This window comes from Cydia fagiglandana, chromosome 5, assembly GCF_963556715.1.
Source record: "Cydia fagiglandana chromosome 5, ilCydFagi1.1, whole genome shotgun sequence".
Taxonomy (NCBI): domain Eukaryota; kingdom Metazoa; phylum Arthropoda; class Insecta; order Lepidoptera; family Tortricidae; genus Cydia; species Cydia fagiglandana.
The window spans coordinates 5,964,109-5,987,226 of NC_085936.1; the positions used below are offsets into that span (position 1 = coordinate 5,964,109).

A 23,118-nucleotide genomic window follows, 5' to 3' on the forward strand; every position below is an offset into this window, starting at 1 on the left:
CATCTATCTAGCATAAAGTTCGCACGACTGAGTTGCGACAATTATATAAAAATCTCTGATAGGTATAGTAAGATAGGATAGATATATTATGGCTCCTCTTCACGATGTGCCAACGCCGGCCACTCCAAGGGACGCATTTATGCGTTAGAGGGAGCAAGTGATGTTGCTATCCCATTCTACCGCATGGATGCGTCCCTTGGAGTGGCCGGCGTTGGCCCATTGTGTAGAGGAGCCATTAGATATGAGATGTAATGTAATGTTCTAAGGTTAAAAGTCGTGTTTCTATATTTTTGTTCTGGCTAGGTACTAGGTACATACTTATTTTTCTCAATTCTTTCATCTTTTACGACAAGCCTGGACATTCTAAAAAAAATAGCTACCCAAAAATATTGTGAATACAATACATAGGAATTCATTTGTTTTGTAATTTAGAATAATGAAAAAACGTGCTGCATTTGAGTTGGTCAATAAACCACAGTTAGTTGAGTATTTAACCAATTTCCAACGATATTCTATAGTAAATGTAATTTCGTTTTAAATAACCATTACTTATATACTAAATAAAATGATCGTTTTTCATTCGAACGTAACTCTTAAAAAGAGTTGTCTATTTTAAACCAAACACGGGAATCTAAAGATACAATTTTAAATTAAATATTTAAAGCATAGAGGTACAATAATATAGAGATGACACGGGGGAGGGGCCAAACGACCAAACGAGATGCACTTATGCATATTTCAGTAGGAGTAGCAGAAAAAGCGGTATTATTACTTGTCCTTGTCACAGTCTCACTTTTTGTTTGTTCCCCACCAAAAATTTTGTATGGTATGTGGTGGGCAACAAATAACCCGACCGAATTACGTAGATTTATTTTGGTATGTTGTCAGGAATGTTAAAACGTGTTTTTAATAATGTCGCTTTGCGTATGTTATGTCCCTTACGGAGGCACGCGTATAGCTCATCTATGTAATACTAGGTCTATGATTTAAAGCCAGCCAAACAAGTTTGACAGTAGAAAAAGGCGCGAAATTCAAATTTTCAAGGAGGCGATATCCCTACGCGCTAACATTTTTTTAATTTGCCGCACTTTTCTACTGACGAAAATGGCTTGACAGAGTATATAAACAGATACCTATGTAGGTAATCTAAGGACAGTAAAATTGAATATCACTGCCCAGTGGTATTATAGCACTATATTTGAAGTTTCTATACTTAATTAAAAAATAATCACCAAAATATCCAGTCTTTAAAAAAAACAGATGACGATGAGCACGTTTTAAAGGGGTACTATACTGGAATATAATAATGAGCTTCTTTAATTACGCAAATCGCAACCAAAAAATACTTTATATTTTTATACCAATTGTAAATGATTATGGTAATATTCGAATGATTTTAAGGAATATCAATGCGTTACGGATCAAATTGTATACTCAATAGAAAATGGAATCGAAATTGACAGATCCGTCACGTTTACTTAATATCATTTGAACATTATACAACAATTTCTTTACAACAAAATACAACTAAATCTAAATGTGACATAATTTACAATAAAACTAGCATTGGATCTAAATTTCTCTTACAAAGTGAAATATAAAAACTACCAAATTTCATTCGAGTTAAGAGAACGGCACTTAATATCATAGTATTTTCACTAAACTTCGCGTTCACTTTTTACATCAATTCTGTAATTTCTCGCAATACCTAATAGAAAAACTTATACTAAGGGCTGATTTAGACGGCGCGCGAACTCGCATGCGATTTTAGTTACCTACATACCAATAAAAACCCGCAATGTAATGAAACTCGCATGCGAGTTCTCGCATCGTCTATATGAGCCCTAACTCGTCTTTCTAGTTCCTGAAAGGAACATCAAATATCCATGTCCATGTCCTATTCAGGCCTCATCTATTAGCGCTTATCACCATATACAAAAGCTCTATAAGGTTTTTTTTTATTTTCGGTAGCAGTAGAGACGTTTTTTAGTAAATTAAAAACAGTCTCCGGAACCGAAAAAAAAAATCGGCCAAGTGCGAGTCGGACTCGCGCACGAAGGGTTCCGTGCCATTACGCAAAAAACTGCAAGAAAAACTGCTTAAATGTTTATTTTATTCTGTTTTTAGTATTTCATGCGTATTCGGGAAACGAGATAATCACAAGATCTAGAGACGATATAGAGATCAACTAGATTTACAATAGATATCGACTAGATGTGACTTGGATATCTAAGTCATAACTTGTCGAAATCGTTCAAGAGGACCTCCAGAATCGCGGAAACGTCAAATATGACATATCTAACTTACAAATGACTATATCTTCTCGATATCGTATCTTATTCATCTCTAGATGATCTCTAGTGTTAAAGTTAGAATAGGGCCGTTAGTTGTTATAGCGGCAAGACAAACGGACAGCGGAGTCTTAGTAATAGGGTCCCGTTTTTACCCTTTGGGTACGGAACCCAAAAAAGAAAAACATCTTATACTTACTTGAACACAAAATATTAATTTCACTGAAAACTGCATTTTTTATTCACTTGATTTTTTCATGTGATTTTTTATTCACGCGTTGGCCAGTCGAAATAGTGGACAGGTGGCGCCATCATAGCTTGCCCTGTCAATCCCTAAAATTATGTCAAATTCTTGTTTTGGGAATTTGCCTTTTGCCCTGGATGCCAGCCCTTTAAGCCAAATTTTACAGAACAAAATTAGAGCAAGCTATGATGGCGCCATCTATGCAAACCTTTGACAGTTGCCAACCCCATTGTAATACTTCGTTGCCAATCTTTCCCGACGCTTGTTTACGTTAAGACCTTAATTAAAATAAATACTAAATAGAGATAATAATAAATTTAGAAATGAAGTCTATCTATGATGTAGGTCAGGATGCATTCAATGCACCATTCGCCAACCATTTATGAAACAATTTCAAACTGGTCACATGCATTTACTAGTATAATATTGAGTGATACATTCGTTGAGCATTTGCCAGACCTGGACAGACCTTTAAATATTTGCACTTGAAATTGCATAATGAGTTTGACCGTGGATCGGGCCTATATAAAATATGGATGTCCGAAGCGAAGAATCAATAATCTATTCATTAATACTATCAAGGCTAGTTATTGCATCCATCAAGGCAAACAGTGAAGCGAAGGCAGATATGTACTCACCCACTACGCGGAAAAGGTTATTCATTATAATGTATATCTATAGATATATTTATTTACAAGAGATTTTTTTCAGGCATAACATAACTGAGAATGACCAATTTTTAATTTTACAGGCTAATTAAAATAAATCAACTTGTTCACTGATATTAATATTTCAGTTTTAAAATTTAGTTAAAAAAATTATGCGAGTATATTTTACCGCGCTTAAAATTCACAGTTTTAGATGAGTTGTGGGTGAAAATATAAATGCGGCTCATTTGATAAAGGACCTTATTCCCATAACATTAAGGTTGTGAATAGGTACTTGTTTCTGATAGGTATTTTTACTCTTGACTTGACTGTGCAATAATTTTAAATTCACAAATCAAAAAGCATCAAACGCCTTCGTGGCATAACCTTTAATCGTCTGTGATCTATTATATCATTGTTAAGTAATATAACGATAAAAAATCAGGTCCCAAATCCGACAGTGTTTGACAGCCTGAGACATCGCAAATCATGTGACATGACCAAATCCTCTAGCTGCCCAGAGACCTATATAAAGGTCTTCCGTTCCATTCAATTTTGAATCTTAATTTGAAAAATCAAGACTGCATTTGCCTTGACAATTTTTCATTTATGAGCGGCTAGAGGATATAGTCGACATTTCATCATCTTTAGGGCTCATTTAGACGATGCGAGAACTCGCGTGCGAGTTTCATTACATTGCGTAATTTGATTGGTCCGCTGAATTATTGTAACCTCGATAGTCCGCAATGTAACTGAAATCGCATGCGAGTTCGCGCGCCGTCTAAATGAGCCCTTAGTTGCAGATCTGACTAAAAAAACTGCTTCAAATATTTGGTAAGCACCTTAAGATATGACTTTACACCAATTTTACCATATAAACATTCCGATTCTTTGGTAACGCCTCCATCGCCTTAACTCAAATGAATCTACGCTTAGTGTTAGATAACCTGTACAATTTGGTGGTCGCCCGCGGGCGGGCCGCGTTCAGGGCATGTTCTGCAGGCATTCCTTTATTTGGGTCCACGCTTGAAGATTCTAGAAAAAAACAAAGGTGGTAAAAAAAATTACCCTCCCATAGAAAATGGACCAGCCAAAATGTATGCAAAAGACAAATTTTTTTTCGGGTTTTCGGGGTTGGTCCCATAGTAAAAATTGCTCAGTATAATCCTAAAACCTTCCTGGCAACGGGAAAGCACTTATTTTTTGGCCACCCTGTATATGACTCGACATCAAAATAATTTAAACTTAATGTTTAAAATGTGAATCGACGAAACAGAGATGTTATTTGTTACCTTTTTCGCGGCTTTAACTTGCAATGATATGAAGCCGACCAGAGACTCGTGGAGGTCTTTATCTTTTTGCTTTTGGAAATGTTCTATTTCTATCGCTGCCTTCCTCGAAAACTCTCTGCAACAACAATTATTTTGTTTAATATTTTGTGTAATATACCTAAGGTTAGGTCTCCTTAAGGTAATGTGCGAAATCGTGATATTTAAATGCCCTATTCCACCAGGACACTCTAGGACTTGTTCGCCGCGGCACGGTTGTTATGTCCATTTCGAGTGACTAAGACACAGGTATAATCCCCAGACACTCCTGTATAGGAATACTAGTATTAGTACCACATCATAAATAATATTTAGTACTAGGCACAGAAGGTTCACGCTAACTAAACGCGTCTATTAGGCCCTGGTCTCCTATTTTATGCTGTACGCGGCGTCTGGCGTCAGCGTCAACGTTTTTGAACAAAAAAGACGCTGACGTCGACGTCTAAAACAGACCACAACAGTACATCTCTATAGTAAGCATCGTGACGCAGACGCTGTAAGCGGCCGATGGCGTTTATAGGAGACCAGGGCCTTACAAGATATGAGCGCAAGCGCGCGCAGGCGTCCGTTCCCTAGCGGTGCGCGGCAACTGTTACTGTATCCTATGTCTAGTCTGTCCATTTGTAGCATGCACGCACGTGCGGTTATACTTAACAATAGACAAAGGATTAGCCGTCGGAGCTTGCTACAAATCGACGGACTATACTTGAAGCGACGCGACGAAATCACGGAGTGAACCACGCCTGCTAGTACTCACTCCAGGTCCCGCTTGGCCTTCTCAATGTTCTCCTTGTCCTGCAGTATCTTGGCGTCGAGCGCGCGCGTGGCGTGGTCGCGCACGATGTCGGGGTCGGTGGCGCCGAACAGCCGCGACATCAGACCCGACTTGCTAGTACTCACTCCAGGTCCCGCTTGGCCTTCTCAATGTTCTCCTTGTCCTGCAGTATCTTGGCGTCGAGCGCCCGCGTGGCGTGGTCGCGCACGATGTCGGGGTCGGTGGCGCCGAACAGCCGCGACATCAGACCAGACTTGCCCGCTGCGGCGCGGTTGCGCTCAGCTATCCTGATAAAAAAAAGTCAGTAGCTTATAAGTATTGTAACGAGCGAGTAAACATCAATCAAAACATTGCTATGATCTGAATACGGACCCTCCGCATTAAAAAGATGTTAGAAGCATTACGTGACGAATAAGTAATTGCCAGAGTCATAAAATTGCTCCTCTTGTTTGGAGCCTTACAACGAAAAAAAACCTTACAACGAAAGTTGTAAAGATATGTTGTTACCGGTTGGCAAGTGTGTCGTGTGCGAGCTCGGTAGCTCGCTGTAGCGCCTCGTGATTGTGTGCGAGTTGCTGGAGAGCGCACGCGTAGAACAGGTATTCTTTCAGCTGGTCTGCGAGTTGCTCTTCGTCTTCGGCGACCGCGTCGATGCCTTCTGCTATTGAATCTGAAAAAAAAAACGATATTTTTTTTAAATGTCTATTCTCATAAGTACTCATTTCATCTCAGTAGCATTTTTAAAAGCTCGGCGTCCACTTTGGCAACATTATGCTAGGTAAGAATTGACTAAGGAATCTACGAAAGTCAGATCGTTGTGACTTTCCACACCAGAGATAAAGGAAATGAGGAGATCCTTATTTACAAAACGCGCGTCGACGGCGCGTTTTGTATCGATACATTATACAGGTCATTATTGTCATTAAGGCAGGAGGTTCTGTATAGGTATGGGCACTAGAGTTGAAGTCACGCACACAACAACAAATTCATAATTCACAGGGAGTACTTGAAATAAGTATTTGATTTCGTAGCGATAGCAAGTTGAATCGCCAACTGTTACTGTCTATACATCACCTACGACGACCGGTCTGGCCTAGTGGGTAGTGACCCTGCCTGCTAAGCCGATGGTCCTGGGTTCGAATCCCAGTAAGGGCATTTATTTGTGTGATGAACACTAATATTTGTTCCTGAGTCCTGGGTGTTTTCTATGTATATAAGTATGTATTTATCTATATAAGTATATATATCGTCGCCTAGCACCCATAGTACAAGCTTTGCTTAGTTTGGGGCTAGGTTGATCTGTGTAAGATGTCCCCAATATTTATTTATTTATTTATTTATTTATACGATTTTTGACCACACACAAATGAAAAGTTAATCGACATATTAACCATCGCCCACACTGTTAACTGTACATGGGTCGACCTTATGCCTTTTGTAATAAGGTCCACCGATGTGCAGTTAGGAGTGTTGCTGTTTGTAAAAGTACCGAAATAGTGTCCGGCCTTCTGCAGCCCGTCGCCCATGTCTTTCTCGACGACGCTCCACTCACTGAACAGTTTCCCGTAGGCCGCGTGCAGTTTACATACTGCATAGTTCTTCTCAATTATTTTAGACCTGAAAAGTAGAAAAGTAATCAGTAGACCAACAAGTGTGAACGCGACCAGTCGGAACGTTGAAGGCGAACGCAGTACCGTCTTTACCATAAGGGCACACGGAGCCCGTGCCCAGGGCATTTATCCTCAGGGGAGCCCGAAGGACAGACAGTAACAGTATATTTGATTACCCATAATAAATAGAAGATCATAGTAGAAAAATGTTATTTTAATTAGCTTTCTTTACTTTCCAAAAGGGCCCCGAATTCTTATGTGCCCAGATGCATAGTTTAAGACGGCCCTGGGCGAACGCAGCCGACGCGTACGAATGAGAGTACACCGAGCGCGGTCTACACAACTTTGACACCCACCCGCTATTACTCCCGCTATTATTATTATAGTTACTCGTGAACAAAATGCATGTATGACATCGGTTACACGCTAAATTCTGGCGTCAGTTCAGTCATAAGTCTTATTCGAGTTTTGACTGATGCCAGAATGATGGAAAATGGACACGGTTTAGACGATCAGTCGAGACTGACAACTGATAAAATTACGGCAACAGACATCGGTTACACGCTAATACTGGCGTCAGTTCTGTCCATTATTCCATTGTTGCACGGACGGTGTGTGACGCGAGAATGACACAAACAGGTTACACGATCAGTCTCCTATCAGTTATCTGTCGTTCAAAAAGGACTGACGAATATTATCTAAAATATTATGGCTCCTCTACACGGTGGTCCAGCGCCGGCCACTCCAAGGGACGCATTTATGCGTTAGAGGGAGCAACCCAACTAGCAAAATAGTCGTATAAGAATTGATTTACTCAGCCTGTAATCGTATAACAGCCGAGTTACGGTTGTTGAAACACCAATATATCGTATAATAGCGGTTAACTCGACTATTTAGCAATTTTCGCTAATTAGTGCTATAATCATGTCGTATAAACGTTTATAGCACTATCTTTTAGCACTTTTATTCCACCTTTTAATAAATGCTGAATTAGCGCTACTAAATCACTTTTATTCAGCACAATTGTTCTATTAAAATCATATAACAGCTATAGAATAGCTAATTGTCTGAATAAGGCGCTTTAATACAACTGTTACTCAACTCTCTTCTCTGTTGCTATAAAAGCCTATTAAAAGCAATCCAATAACCATTTGGCAACAATGCTGCTGTAACAGCGCGCTTATATCATAATTCGGGTAATGGGGCTCAAACCGCTGTTATAGGAGCTGAAGTGTATTTACAGGTTTTATTCAAAATGTATTCAGCTTAGAGTACTTTTAAAGAGTTTTGAACTACATTAACAGCACAAGTCAGCCATGTTGTACGTTTCAATATAGTCCGGTGGCCAACTGCATGAAACCCTACCTGATAAAAAAATAGAAAATCCTACTCTGTAGGGGTAGCTGACTTTTAGTAGCATCAACTGCTCTTGGTCGGCCGCGGCTTAATTTCGCAAATTTTGCGTAAATGGCAAAATAGTGGCACAAAAATTCATCAAAAAAAAAACCCATTGTATAATAGAATGAAACTTGCAGGGTAGGATAGCAGCTGCCTTTGAGGACAGCAAAACAAAAGTGGTCAGCTACATCCTGTGTTGGCAGGTTCCTGTGTTCGACCGAATTTGTGGTACCACGTGACAACTACAATTTACCTCATCGAAAAATAGAATGAAAAAAACTGATTGTAATACCTACATTAAATTTGTTGACGTATGTCTTGGTCGGCCTCACCTTAGCCTGATAGCTTTTGCAGTCCGTCCGCATTAAAAAAAATGTGAATGGCAGCAATCCTACCATACAAGTGACATTCTATTTTTCGATGAAGTAAATTGTAGCTCACGTGGTACCACAAATTCGGTCGGACACAGGAACCTGCCAACACAGGATGTAGCTGACCACTTTTGTTTTTTTGATGAATATTTGTACCACTTTTTTGCCACTTGCGCAAAATTTGCCAAGTTAAGCCACGGCCGACCAAGAGCAGTTGAAGCTGCTAAAAGTCAGCTACCCCCACAGAGTAGGATTATTCTATTTTTTTATCAGGTAGGGTTTCATGCAGTCGGCCACCGGACTATAAATCCATAAACATGGCGACAACATGTGCTATAAGTGTAGCAGTAAACGCAGTTACTCGACTTATAGTCGAATTAATGAGATATAACAGAAACTAGATCGTGTAAGCAAATTTTACTTATTTTAATTAATATTTTTTTATTGAAATTTAAGAAAATAGGCGGCCCATGAATATATATGAACCAGTGCCTTTGGTTTTATCAATAAAGTATTTTTCGCGCTAGGTTTTACTGTATTACGTGTACTTACAGACAGTAAAAACTTATGTACACAATCACGGTAAAAATAAATGTCATGGATGACAGCAGTAAAAAAATACTTAAGTACCTTTTTGTTTTATTAGATACGTGAAGACGATTAGGCCTCAAACTTAATCAAATAATTGAAATATAATCGCTTACCTGAGATCGTTTTTAGCACATATTTGTTGAATAAAAGCATTTACTGCACTCTTACACATTCAAAATGCCGAGTAAAAGCAATTCGGCTACTTTTACGAAACATTTTTGCTGAGAAAAAGCAGTGCGGTTGCTTTTATAGAACACTTTCACTGAGTAATAGCAAATTGATAATGTTTATAGAACAAATAATCGAATAAAAGCACTATCGTTGCTATTAAAACACTAGAAGCGCTTTATATCAACTTTTACTCAACTCTTACAGCATCGATTTGCTTCTTATACAGCGCTTACTCTATTTTTATAACACTTTTAGTCTGTATAAGTGCGCCTTTTCGCGTTGAGTAAACGCTTACAGGACTTTTATTCGACTGTTTTTACACCGTTTATAGCACCAAAAAGCGAAAATAAAAACGTGCTCTCAACTTTTATAGCACATAGATTTGCTAGTTGGGAAGTGATATTGCTATCTCATTCTACCGCATGGCTGCGTCCCTTGGAGTGGCCGGCGCTGGCCCATCGTGTAGAGGAGCCATTAAATTTTCATCAGTCCAGACCATCAGTCCGCGTGTTACGAGTACACGATAATTCTCTCGTCATTCTGACCAGAATGATGGACTGAACGGATTACTAATATGTTGCATAAAATTTATTGTCATATTTTACTTTCGCATAGCAACCCTTGGCAGGGACTGAAAAGGTACCGTTAAAAACGGTTTTGACCGGTCTTTTTAAAGGTACCCGACCGTTAAAAGTAGCATTTCGGTACCAATATCAAGCGGTACCCGTATCCAAACAAGCTTCCGTTCAAACGGTACCGTTAAATAAAAGTACCTTTTGGGGGTTTTTTTTATAGGTACCCGACCGTTAAACTAGCATTCCATATTGATATCTATACTTTAGGTATCCAAATAAGCTTTAGCCCAAACGGTACCGTTAAATGTAGGCTTCCGTCCAAACGGTACCCTTAAATAAAAAAACCTAATAGCGTATGATCTGATACCTCAATTCAAACCGGTCACTCGCGAGAGCGAGAGGTAACGCGTGTGTCCCTCTCACTTTTCACTAGGTTTACGGATCCCAAGTGATTGTTTGTGAATTATATTGTCATCCTCATCATCATCATCATCATTGACATAAAAATCATCATGCGTGTCGTTTTATAGGTTTCAGGGAGTGCAGAATTCAAAAATAATGACAATTTTGGAATCCAAGATGTCTGACGTGCACTTTGACATAAAAGTCATCATGGGTGTCGTTTTATAGGTTTTAGGGAGTGCCGGTTTCGAAAAGACCTTATTACAAAAGGCATAAGGTCCTTTACCTACTGAAGACCGTTAGCCTTAACGGTACCGTTTGAATTTTATTTATTCGGGTACCGTTACTATTTGATACCTTTTCAATTGATACCTTTATATTAGATACTGGTATTTTGCCGTTTTATTTGGGTACACTTACTGTTGCATACCTATTCTATTGATACCTTTATTTTAGGTACTGCTATTTTGCCGTTTTATTCGGATACCGTTTCTGTTGGATACCTATTCAATTGATACCTTTATTTTAGGTACTAGTTGCCGTTTTATTCGGGTACAATTACTGTTGGATACCTACTCAATTGATACCTTTATTTTAGGTTACCGGTCTTTTGCGGTTTTTCAGTCCTTGACCCTTGGCAGAATCATCATTTCGCAGAATTACTTTTTGCATAAGTTTCATGGCATACTGTTGTTTCGCACAATTTTGTAAAGCAGAATAATGCAATGGCATAATCTCAATTTGAAGAATAATACTATAATCGAATAATTGTTTTGCCGAAAATTGCGTCGCATAATATGTACTTGGCATACTGTCTTTTCGCACAATTTCCTTAGGCAGAATAATTCATTGGCATACTGTTGATGAGAATAATATTTTGATGGATAGTTAGTTTCTCGCCGAAATAGGTACCCTACTACACCAATGAATACCTACTCCAACAGTACCTATTGAGCAGGGGTCGCAGTTCTAACCTAACCTAACCTACACTTCTGGAAGCAGTTTCTTTTGAGCAGGGGTCGCAGTTCTAACCTAACCTAACCTACACTTCTGGAAGCAGTTTCTTTTGAGTAGGGGTCGCAGTTCTAACCTAACCTAACCTAACCTACACTTCTGGAAGCAGTTTCTTTTGAGCAGGGGTCGCAGTTCTAACCTAACCTAACCTACACTTCTGGAAGCAGTTTCTTTTGAGTAGGGGTCGCAGTTCTAACCTAACCTAACCTACAGTTCTGGAAGCAGTTTCTTTTGAGTAGGGGTCGCAGTTCTAACCTAACCTAACCTACAGTTCTGGAAGCAGTTTCTTTTGAGGGGTGTGTAATGATCCGTATAACAATTTTTGATATATTTTCAAAATATATAACAACTTTTGATATAATTTCATGGTGTATAATCACTTAAGCGGTATAATGAACTTTTGATATAACAACAAAATAACTATTTTCATGGGATATAATGTTTAATCGATATAAAAGCTATTCGATATAACGTTTACTGGATATAATGAATATTTGTTATAAGTATTTATGGTATAATGTATTCAAATGTATAATAATAAGTTGAGGTTATAATAAAAAAAGTCGGTTCTGGCGCTTCGCCGGCCGCTACCGCGGCACGCTCGCTTCGCTCGCTCGGCTCGCGCGCTGTAGGGTCGCAGTTCTACCTAACACTCCTCCTCGCTTCGCTCGTCGTCGTACCTAACTGAGACCTGCCTTAAGTTCGAATACGTAGGTTGTTATAATAGTAGTAAATATTACAAATTATACCAGTACTACATTATGCCAACTGAGCGTTATATCGAACTTAATTATATACGCTGTTAATGTTAGATTAGAAGTTGTTATATTACAAGTTCATTATACTTGACGATAGTTACTCTTTAAGAATATACCATGTATTGTTATAGCAAAAGTGCATTATGTCCCTCAATCGTTATATCGACTAAAAATATATCAAAAGTTGTTATATGGACCGTTACGCACCCTCTTTTGAGTAGGGGTCGCAGTTCTAACCTAACCTAACCTACAGTTCTGGCAACAATTTCTTTTGTGTAGGGGTCGCAATTGTAACCTAACCTAACCTATAGTTCTGGCAGCAATTCCTTTTATGTAGAGGTCGCAGTTCTAACCTAACTTAACCTGTAGTTCTGGCAGCAATTCCTTTTGTGTAGGTTCAGTCAGCGACATGAGTATTATGCGGTAACAATTTCGGCAGAACTTTTATTCTGCTGCATAACATTCTGCGAAATTCAAGTCTACAATATGAGCAATATGCCATAAGAAATTCGGTGGAATGTAATTTATGCTACATACAATTCTGCGTATGTAAAATCGACGATAGTAGTATTCTGCTATTCAAAATTCTGCCAAATGAATGTTATGCGACATGACAGTTATGCTAATTATACAATTATGCAAAAGTATCATTCGGTTAAAAATGTTTCTGCGAAACCTGCTATGCGAAGTGTATTTCGGACAATCGATATTATGCAAGATAAAGGGAAGCCGGACTGAACTGACGCCAGAATTAGCGTGTAACCGATGTCTATCTGCATTGAAATATCGGGAGCTCGAAAACAATACAAAAGGTCATCACGGTCCATATCCCCTTCATATCCCGGTCGATATAATTCTAGTGAAACTAACCGTGAATCATCTGGACTGATCAAAACTGTTATAAGTAATCATAGTTTAAAGATAACATTTTATTTGGGCGTAACATCACAATTTCATAAACAATACAAACCTAGTATAAAGAAAATTTCCTAAGTTAGTTTCCAACTGCTTTCCATAGTTTTTGACACTTTCTATTTCCGGATCCGGCTTCTTTAGTCTGATTGACACTGACAGAGATTTGAGCTTGTTCTCTGCTTGTAATAGGTATCCTGAAAACAAGTAAAAACAACAAGTAAGTACAACTGTATGAGGAAATGAAAATGAAGGGAAAACCATAAGTTTAGGTCAAGCATATACAAACTTTTTAATATTCTTCTGCATTACTTAAGATTAATTCTAAATTAACCCTGTGCAAAATTGCAGGGAGTAAGCCAGAAAAAAAAAAAATGAGAGAGGCTGTATCAGGGACACAGCCGCTATGGCTGACGTGAAACGTGGTGTGGACCGCCAATGCGAAGGCCGAGCTCCGCGTAGGGCCGAAGGCCCGAAGCGTCCAGGATTTAAGTGCTTTAACATAGAACAATAGTAAAAGTGTCTAAATGCGAAGGCCGAAGGCCGAGCTCCGCGTAGGGCCGAAGGCCCGAAGCGTCCAGGATTTAAGTGCTATAACACAGAACAATAGTACAAGTGTCTAAATACGAAGGCCGAAGGCCGAGCTCCGCGTAGGGCCAAAGGCCCCAAGCGTCCAGGATTTAATAAGTGCTATAACACAGAACAATAGTACAAGTGTCTAAATGCGAAGGCCGAAGGCCGAGCTCCGCGTAGGGCCAAGGCCCGAAGCGTCCAGGATTTAAGTGCTATAACACAGAACAATAGTAAAAGTGTCTAAATGCGAAGGCCGAAGGCCGAGCTCCGCGTAGGGCCGAAGGCCCGAAGCGTCCAGAATGTTAGCGCTTTAACATAGAACAATAGTACAAGTGTCTAAATGCGAAGGCCGAAGGCCGAGCTCCGCGTAGGGCCGAAGGCCCGAAGCGTCCAGGATTTAAGTACTAGAACACAAAACAATAGTACAAGTGTCTAAATGCGAAGGCCGAAGGCCGAGCTCCGCGTAGGGCCGAAGGCCCGAAGCGTCCAGGATTTAAGTGCTATAACACAGAACAATAGTACAAGTGTCTAAATGCGAAGGCCGAAGGCCGAGCTCCGCGTAGGGCCGAAGGCCCGAAGCGTCCAGGATTTAAGTACTTTAACATAGAACAATAGTACAAGTGTCTAAATGCGAAGGCCGAAGGCCGAGCTCCGCGTAGGACCGAAGGCCCGAAGCGTCCAGGACATCAGTGCTTTAGCACAGAAAAATAGTACAAGTGTCTAAATGCGAAGGCCGAAGGCCGAGCTCCGCGTAGGGCCGAAGACCCGAAGCGTCCAGAATGTTAGTGCTTTAACACAGAACAATAGTACAAGTGTCTAAATGCGAAGGCCGAAGGCCGAGCTCCGCTTAGGGCCGAAGGCCCGAAGCGTCCAGGATTTAAGTACTATAACACAAAACAATAGTACAAGTGTCTAAATGCGAAGGCCGAAGGCCGAGCTCCGCGTAGGGCCGAAGGCCCGAAGCGTCCAGGATTTAAGTGCTATAACACAGAACAATAGTACAAGTGTCTAAATGCGAAGGCCGAAGGCCGAGCTCCGCGTAGGGCCGAAGGCCCGAAGCGTCCAGGATTTAAGTGCTATAACACCAAACAATAGTACAAGTGTCTAAATGCGAAGGCCGAAGGCCGAGCTCCGCGTAGGGCCGAAGGCCCGAAGCGTCCAAGATGTCAGTACAAGTGTCTAAATGCGAAGGCCGAAGGCCGAGCTCCGCGTAGGGCCGAAGGCCCGAAGCGTCCAGGATTTAAGTGCTATAACACAGAACAATAGTACAAGTGTCTAAATGCGAAGGCCGAAGGCCGAGCTCCGCGTAGGGCCGAAGGCCCGAAGCGTCCAAGATGTCAGTGCTTTAGCACAGAAAAATAGTAAAAGTGTCTAAATGCGAAGGCCGAAGGCCGAGCTCCGCGTAGGGCCGAAGGCCCGAAGCGTCCAGAATGTTAGTGCTTTAACACAGAACAATAGTACAAGTGTCTGAATGCGAAGGCGGAAGGCCGAGCTCCGCGTAGGGCCGACGGCCCGAAGCGTCCAGGACATCAGTGTTTTAGCACAGAACAATAATACAAGTGTCTAAATGCGAAGGCCGAAGGCCGAGCTCCGCGTAGGGCCGAAGGCCCGAAGCGTCCAGGATTTAAGTACTTTAACATAGAACAATAGTACAAGTGTCTAAATGCGAAGGCCGAAGGCCGAGCTCCGCGTAGGACCGAAGGCCCGAAGCGTCCAGGACATCAGTGCTTTAGCACAGAAAAATAGTACAAGTGTCTAAATGCGAAGGCCGAAGGCCGAGCTCCGCGTAGGGCCGAAGACCCGAAGCGTCCAGAATGTTAGTGCCTTAACACAGAACAATAGTACAAGTGTCTAAATGCGAAGGCCGAAGGCCGAGCTCCGCTTAGGGCCGAAGGCCCGAAGCGTCCAGGATTTAAGTACTATAACACAAAACAATAGTACAAGTGTCTAAATGCGAAGGCCGAAGGCCGAGCTCCGCGTAGGGCCGAAGGTCCGAAGTGTCCAGGATTTAAGTGCTATAACACCGAACAATAGTACAAGTGTCTAAATGCGAAGGCCGAGCTCCGCGTAGGGCCGAAGGCAAGCACAGAAAAATAGTAAAAGTGTCTAAATGCGAAGGCCGAAGGCCGAGCTCCGCGTAGGGCCGAAGGCCCGAAGCGTCCAGAATGTTAGTGCTTTAACATAGAACAATAGTACAAGTGTCTAAATGCGAAGGCCGAAGGCCGAGCACCGCGTAGGGCCGAAGGCCCGAAGCGTCCTGGATTTAAGTACTATAACACAGAACAATATTAATAGTACAAGTGTCTAAATCCGAAGGCCGAAGGCCGAGCTCCGCGTAGGGCCGAAGGCCCGAAGCGTCCAGGATTTAAGTGCTATAAGACAGAACAATAGTACAAGTGTCTAAATGCGAAGGCCGAAGGCCGAGCTCCGCGTAGGGCTGAAGGCCCGAACCGTCCAGAATGTTAGTGCTTTAACACAGATCAATAGTACAAGTGTCTAAATGCGAAGGCCGAAGGCCGAGCTCCGCGTAGGGCCGAAGGCCCGAAGCGTCCAGGATTTAAATGCTATAACACAGAACAATAGTACAAGTGTCTAAATGCGAAGGCCGAAGCGTCCAGGATGTCAGTGGTTAAACACAGAACTGACAGACTGGACGCTTCGGGCCTTCGGCCCTACGCGGAGCTCGGCCTTCGGCCTTCGCATTTAGACACTTGTAATATTGTTCTGTGTTAAAGCACTGACATCCTAGACGCTTCTTGCCTTCGGCCTTACGTTGAGCGCAGCCTTCGACCTTCGCATTTAGTTAGACTCTTGTACTATTGCTTTGTGTTTGAATACCGAAGTCGCACATCTCGCGAATGCGTGATGTATTATAATTATTTTGAGTAATATCTAAATTTTATCTGTAAAGATTATTTGGGGTCATAATGATTCACTGTATCTAGATGAACTTGAATACAGCATTTGATTGGTAATTTTAAAATAATTAATTACAGCGTCACACTTATTTAAATAATTAAATGATCAATTCATTTTGGAGTAATGAATGTAACGATTAGGTACAATTTTTTTGTAAATAACACACCAAAATTACGAGAATAGATATTTTATACGGGTAATACACTTTTTATAGCAAACTCGTTTGTGTTTTTCCCGTAGCCATCGCATTTAAGGGAATCTAAAAGCAATTTTTTACGCAGCACCTTAAGGCACTGGTCCCACCGCGAGCTAGTAAGCTATGAGCTATCGGCTATAAACACGAACAAAAGATAAGCACTCCCGTGTAAATACCGCTGCCGCTGGGCGAGTAACTATAAATATCGCCGTGTCTCTTTTATTTACACGGGAGTTCTTATCTTTTGTTCGTGTTTATAGCCGATAGCTCATAGCTTACTAGCTCGCGGTGGGACCAGTGCCTTACAGGCAGAATATTTCATTCAATACTTGAGACTCAAATGAGAAAAACCGGATATATATGAACCACAGTCGTTACCTTTTATAGTACCTATTGTCCACAGAAGTGACCTTTTCTAAATTATGTTTTACCCATTACATCAGAAGTACCTAACTAAGATTATTATATACTTACTAGCATTAGGAACTCGGGATTGTCAAGCAGCCGTCATACGTTATATGTGTTCTATCAAAGTAACTCGCGCCGCCGCGCCGCCGCGCCGCCATAGATGCTAATGCATTATTTGAGGAGATGAGCACGTATTACTATGGTGAATGTGGTATTAAAAGAACCGTTATTGCTTTATCTTACTATTTCAGGTATATTTTGTCAGTTTTGCGCCCTTTTTTTCGCACACGGTGGCCTCAAACAAGAGCAGTGATAAAAATTCTGTAAAAACTGTCACATTTTTATTTTTTAACAGCTTATTATAATTCCACGTACTTTATTTTACTCATATTTCATTAAAATAAAGTAAGATCTATCAAATGACATGAATTTTAACGAAATCGGTTAATGGGCTGATGAGTCATTACTAAATGAACACTGAAAATAGGGGTCATTTTTGCTCCGAATACGTCGTGTCTAGCGCAGAATCAGCGCCATCTATGTCAGCGGAACGTGCTGTTCCGAGTAATGGCTACTTTCTTCTACACATCTGTATCAAAACTATGTCTATAGGTATTATAGTTTCGGAGATATAAGCCGCCGCGCCATAACACTTTTTCGTTACATCGGTTTTTGATCCGAGCCCCTCTACGGGTTTTTAAAGACGTTTACCTACGTTTCACGTCAAAAAAAAATTCTAAATTAAGTGTAAGCTATGATTAAATAATATTGTAGTAAAAAAACATGAAAACCGGCTTATTTACTTACCAGCTGAAATTCTTATACAACTGGTTAACCTATTGAAAAATATACATCATCATCATCATATCAGCCAGAGGTCGTCCACTGCTGGACAATTGGACATAGGCCTCCCCCAAAGAGTGCCACAATGACCGGTTTTGCGCCGCCCGCATCCAGCGGACTCCCGTTACTTTTACCAGGTCATCAGTCCACCTTGTGGGGGGTCTACTCACGCTGCGCCTTCCGGTAGTAATTGGGTACAATTAGAATCTTGAATGGTGGGCCTTATTATTACAAATTCAGGTTTATACCAGTATCAGTGATGGTCTCCCGCCAGTGCTCCTGTTGCAGAAAGCTGATGAACTGGTCATCGAAGCTAAGCCGAGGATGTGAGGCCACGCGGAGGAGGAAGTTCTCTAACCCTGCCCGCCGCCGTTCTACAAACTCTGGGTCTGTGGTGTCAGATTTCCGCCAAGCGTATAGAACCTAGAATTGAATGAGCAATATTTTAGCAAACTAGATGGTCAATAGACCACTATCCTACTATGATATTTAAATGCGAAAGTAACTGTCTGTTAATCATTATATGATTATTTACATTCTTTTGCTTTCATAAGTAACAGTTACTGATTTTCAAAAAGACATGTCAAAATCGCGAGTCTTTTTCTAATGCTAAAAAAAAAAAACTATAAAGGCCCATGCCAACTGCGTTATTTTAACGCGCCATCGACTCGCGTCGATAGCGTGTTTTCAGGCTTCCGTACCCAAAGGGTAAAAACGGGACCCTATTACTAAGACTCCGTTGTTCACCTGTCTGTCACCAGGCTGTATCTCATGAACCGTGATACCTAGACATTTGATTTATACGGTATAACAATAAAAATGTGCGTCGACGGCGCGTTAAAAAAATCACGGTGTGCATAGGCCTCACAAGAATAGCCAACCATATTAAATAATGTCACCAGTGTTGATTAATATTACAAAGTATAGTTACCCTTTTCTCTGGCAGTGGCGGCACCACACAGTGTGGATAAGTCACTAGAAGGTAGTCATGTATCTGTTCAAACTCCGTGTACCTCCTCCAGATGGTACTGATTTTTGATTGTACTAATTTGTAGTCTGGATCTGTTACTCTGAAAATAAATAAAAGACATTGGTTGTATGATAAGAATATCTAGAACCGTGAAATCATTCCCACACCGGAAACCCTGATGTTAGAACTGCCATTAAAAAATACTTAAATGCCATAAACTTAAGTTATAACTTAGTCACATTGACATAATAATTATTGAGGTCAATGTTAAACAGCTTTCCATTGGAAGCAATCAACAGACTTTCAATAGGATAGTGAGCAAGCAGGAAACACGAGTTGTACAGGAACATATTAAGTGCTAATTTGAACCACTTAACAACCACTGTAGTCGATAATAAACATAACAACAGCAAAGACTTACTTCAAGTCTATTAGATACACAGTGTAGTGGTCCCTCACGTGTAAAGTTCCATTAGCACGCTTCTCTGACTCCACTATTGATATATCAACGTGCTTTATCAATGTGTCCTGCGAAAAACAATAATAAAACTATGTTATGATGATTCCACATTCACCGAGGAGGCGTTTCAATAAAAACAACAAACAGACCTGAGACTCGTAATCTTCTAACGTTTCTATTACACTAGGCGATCTTGAAGGCTTAACTGGTGAATTTTCTTCAGACATTTTAGCTAGGATTCTTTGTGTGTTTTATAACAATGAAATCAATTTATAATCGAAAATTGTTCAAAATCATCTCATTCTCACGTCTAATTTGGACTATTTTTACGTTTTGTGACATAGACAACTTTCACGGTCCTTTTCATGTCTAATCGGATCTGTCAACCCATTTATCTATTTAACATTTGATATTCACATGAGTACTTAAATATGTGTAGAGTCTGTGCGGAAAGAGAAGAGTCGTGGCAGAAACAGGAACTAACATTTTAAATTTTATATGGCAATCAAACCTTTGACACCTTGTCATGTAAAAAGTAAACAAACTTCTGTCATTGTATATTTTATTAACAAAAACCGCAAGTTTTATGTATAAAATATTTTCAAAACACAATAAAACCGTACATAAAACCACAAGGAAAATTATATTTAACATTGTTCGGTTTTGTCAGCGGGAAGAAAACGGCTAAAAGCCGACTATCGACTTACAAAAAGTCGCGGAACGTGTTTCCGCTATTCGCGGGTATTGATGTTGTATTTAATATTAAATAATTACCTATTTAATAAGCCCCCTAAGTAACTTGTCTCCGGTACATAATCGGTAAGTATATTCATTCAAAATATATTAATTTTCATAAATATGCAGGTCATTCATGGTCTTTAAAATAACTGACAAATAGTCTTGATACTTGCCATTTTATGCATATTTATATATAATTTTTATTTCAGGATTGTGTAAAAGTACCTACGGTATCTCAAATAAAAGACCGCTAAGTAGGTGATATGCAAGAATTCGTAATCTACGTGCCGGATTCAAGCACATCCAGTTCAGATGAAGATAGTGAGTGTCCCTGGTTGTTCTGAAGCTAGCTCAAACATAAGTCACATTGAATATTTTAATTCAGACTTCGATTACAAAGAATAAAACTTTTTCTAATAAAATATTTCTTTATTTGTAGGTTCTGTTAGTTACGAAATTATATTTCATATTTAGCCAGTGACTTTTCGGTGAAGTAAAACATCGTGAGATGAGAGAACCGGACATATCCCAATAAGGCCTACCTACTTATGCACTATTTTTATCCATATCCATATTTATTATTAATAATGTACACATACATTACAAGTCAAGTTTACAATGGGTGAAATATATCCCAGATAAAATTACAGTTCTATTGCCCAATTTCTACCCGATCTACCCGGTTTTAATAACTGCTGGACTGCACAGATTAGGCAGTACATAAATGAGACTCTATCTTGTTTGGTACTAAAATACAGTTGTATTGGGCAGATTCTTAACTAGTTTTAGCACTTTTAGCAGTTTTGTCAATCGCACTGTCACTTTTTAGTATCTGAGACATAAAAACAAGTGTGTTTTAAAAAGAAAACTAGTGCCTGCGCTAAATCAGGGGATTGAGTTGACGAGCCGACACCACCACCAGGCTCCGTTTAGTAAGCCGTGGTAAAAAACCGGAACAAAAGGGATTCAAGTATCATGACCTTTACTGTCGTACTATAATCACGTGACTAGTGTTGTCAGCATAGCAAAAACCATAAAATAGCACTGGCGCGCCCTCAAATCCCACGACTCTTCTCTTTCCGCATAGACTCTAAGTTATAAACATTTTGACAAAATTTTATTCAAAGTTAATATTTCAATGAAATTTAAAAAGCATATTGTTGCAAATTAGTAGAAAAATTTGGCGAAGTAGTGTAAAATGGAACGTAAACCAAACTGAACAAACGTGGAAATAGACAGCCCAAGCTGGCCAACGTTAAGAAAATAAGTGTCAATAGTGATGTCCTTTACCGGTCCATACCGGTCATGCGCGAAAGCAACAAAATATTAATATAGTTTGTCAAAGGACTGTCTCATTGCAATCATAGACAGAGAGAATCATACTACCTTTGTCTTATACTAGTACTATGACCCAAAAGAAAAGAATGAGTATAGTTTTCCTGGTTCTTACTGACTGACAAATTGGTTTGACCAACTATATACTCAAACACATCCAACTTGTCACTAGAAAAACGCGCGAAATTCAAATTGTCTATGAGAGGGCAATATGAAGTTTGTTGTTCAAATTTCATAAAAGATAGCTCTGTTACAAACGCAAACTAGGTAACGCTTGCTCATCATAGAATGTATAGAATAAAACTGTTAAGTATGTGAATAAATGATTGTTATTTTTTGGCATTGATATGATAACGTAAGCAAAAAGATACAAAAGAAAAGTACAATTGATTAAATGTAGAGAGGCAGATAACAGGCGGTCTAAATAAATAAATCTCTATATAAATGAGTATAAATCTGGTATAAATACACACGACATACAAATGAATACACCGCTTGAGCAACAAGTGTAAAAATACGACATGTAATGCGTACAAAATGGTAAGGTAAGAGGTACTCAATTTCCATATTAAAAGAGTTGGTTAACACCATTAAACGGATGAAAAGCGACGAATGGAGATACGAAATAGGCTTGTAATGTGATCGCAAATTGAATAAATGCAAACAAGATCCAATTCGATACCTAATTGAGGTTTTTGAACTGAACCACAGAATAAATAATAGTACTACCGTACAGAAAGGAAGCTTCCTACAAAACCGAAGTTTGACAGCGGTTCAGGGTCGAATCATGCTATCCCTTTCTAATACATGGCACTATCCCTTTCGGCCAATTAGGGTTGTCAAAATTCAAGTGATTATCTTATCTGTGGTCGTGCACGCAAAAGGAAGTCAAGTGGTGCCAACCCTAATAATTGCTCGGAGCAATGCTGAGCCGAGCGGAGCCGAGTTTGGCCGAAGTCAGGAGCTTCGCACCCCTGACTGAACGCAATAAAGGTAATCGCATCTTAAATTAACATTTTGGTTCAGCAGTAAAACATTATTGAGAAACGGCGTACGATCGGAAAAAGTGGCGTACTCTCGTCTTCGACTCGGAGGCCAAGACTCTCTTTGGGTCGTTGAGCCATATTAGTTAGGTAGTTACTTAGTAAAACATTATCATCTTTCAGATCTTTCTGACGTTGTCGTTGTCCCTGCTTTTTGCCACAGCTCACGGGAGCCCGGGGTCTGCTCGGCAACTATACCCAAGAATGGAGTAGACACTAGGAGAAGAAGGGGAAATAAGGATCAATCCGGCCGGTTTCTTCATACGAAACAACTTGAATTTGTAGTAGCCGATTGGTTCGGTACGATTTGCAAAGTTCGTGGGATCGAATTATGGCATTTATGCCGCGTTCTAGTGTGTGTTTTTGTGGTGTTTATGGCACTTTCGTTCTAGGTCATAACTAATATACTAACATAGATCCTGCGGGAGTCGGCACAGGCACACAGCTTGCGTCACGTGTGCATGCACAGCTACAAAAATTTTGCGCACACACGCAGCCGGTCGGTGTGCAGACTTTTATATTCGTTCAAAAAATATCTGAAATGTG

At 40.1% G+C, this 23,118-nt stretch overlaps 1 protein-coding gene across 2 annotated transcripts; it reads right to left on the minus strand.

Moving 5' to 3' along the window:
• Positions 1-222: 222 nt before the first annotated feature.
• Positions 223-19,784, minus strand: LOC134664348 (sorting nexin-4-like). Of its 2 annotated transcripts, none has more exons than XM_063520922.1 (10): positions 19,606-19,784; positions 19,418-19,524; positions 18,958-19,096; positions 18,275-18,449; positions 13,146-13,284; positions 6,775-6,902; positions 5,793-5,955; positions 5,411-5,572; positions 4,475-4,589; positions 223-4,217 (listed from the first exon to the last, which is right to left on the minus strand). In XM_063520922.1, the coding sequence occupies exons 1-10, from the start codon at positions 19,681-19,683 to the stop codon at positions 4,167-4,169; spliced, it is 1,257 nt and encodes a 418-aa protein (XP_063376992.1). In that variant the 5' UTR covers positions 19,684-19,784; the 3' UTR covers positions 223-4,166. The 2 variants fall into 2 exon arrangements, 1 of the variants encoding a protein (XP_063376992.1); XR_010098239.1 differs by having other exon boundaries at positions 4,198-4,217; positions 5,268-5,572.
• Positions 19,785-23,118: the final 3,334 nt, after the last annotated feature.

What these genes read in the sequence shown, in the direction of transcription:
- LOC134664348 (XM_063520922.1), bottom strand. Translation starts at nt 19,683, where the DNA reads ATGTCTGAAGAAAATTCACCAGTTAAGCCTTCAAGATCGCCTAGTGTA. An exon ending in CGCCACTGCCAGAGAAAAGG is followed by an intron (nt 18,450 to 18,957) that starts GTAACTATACTT and finishes ATTCAATTCTAG; the next exon opens with GTTCTATACGCTTGGCGGAA. An exon ending in GGAGACCATCACTGATACTG is followed by an intron (nt 13,285 to 18,274) that starts GTATAAACCTGA and finishes ACTTGTTTTCAG; the next exon opens with GATACCTATTACAAGCAGAG.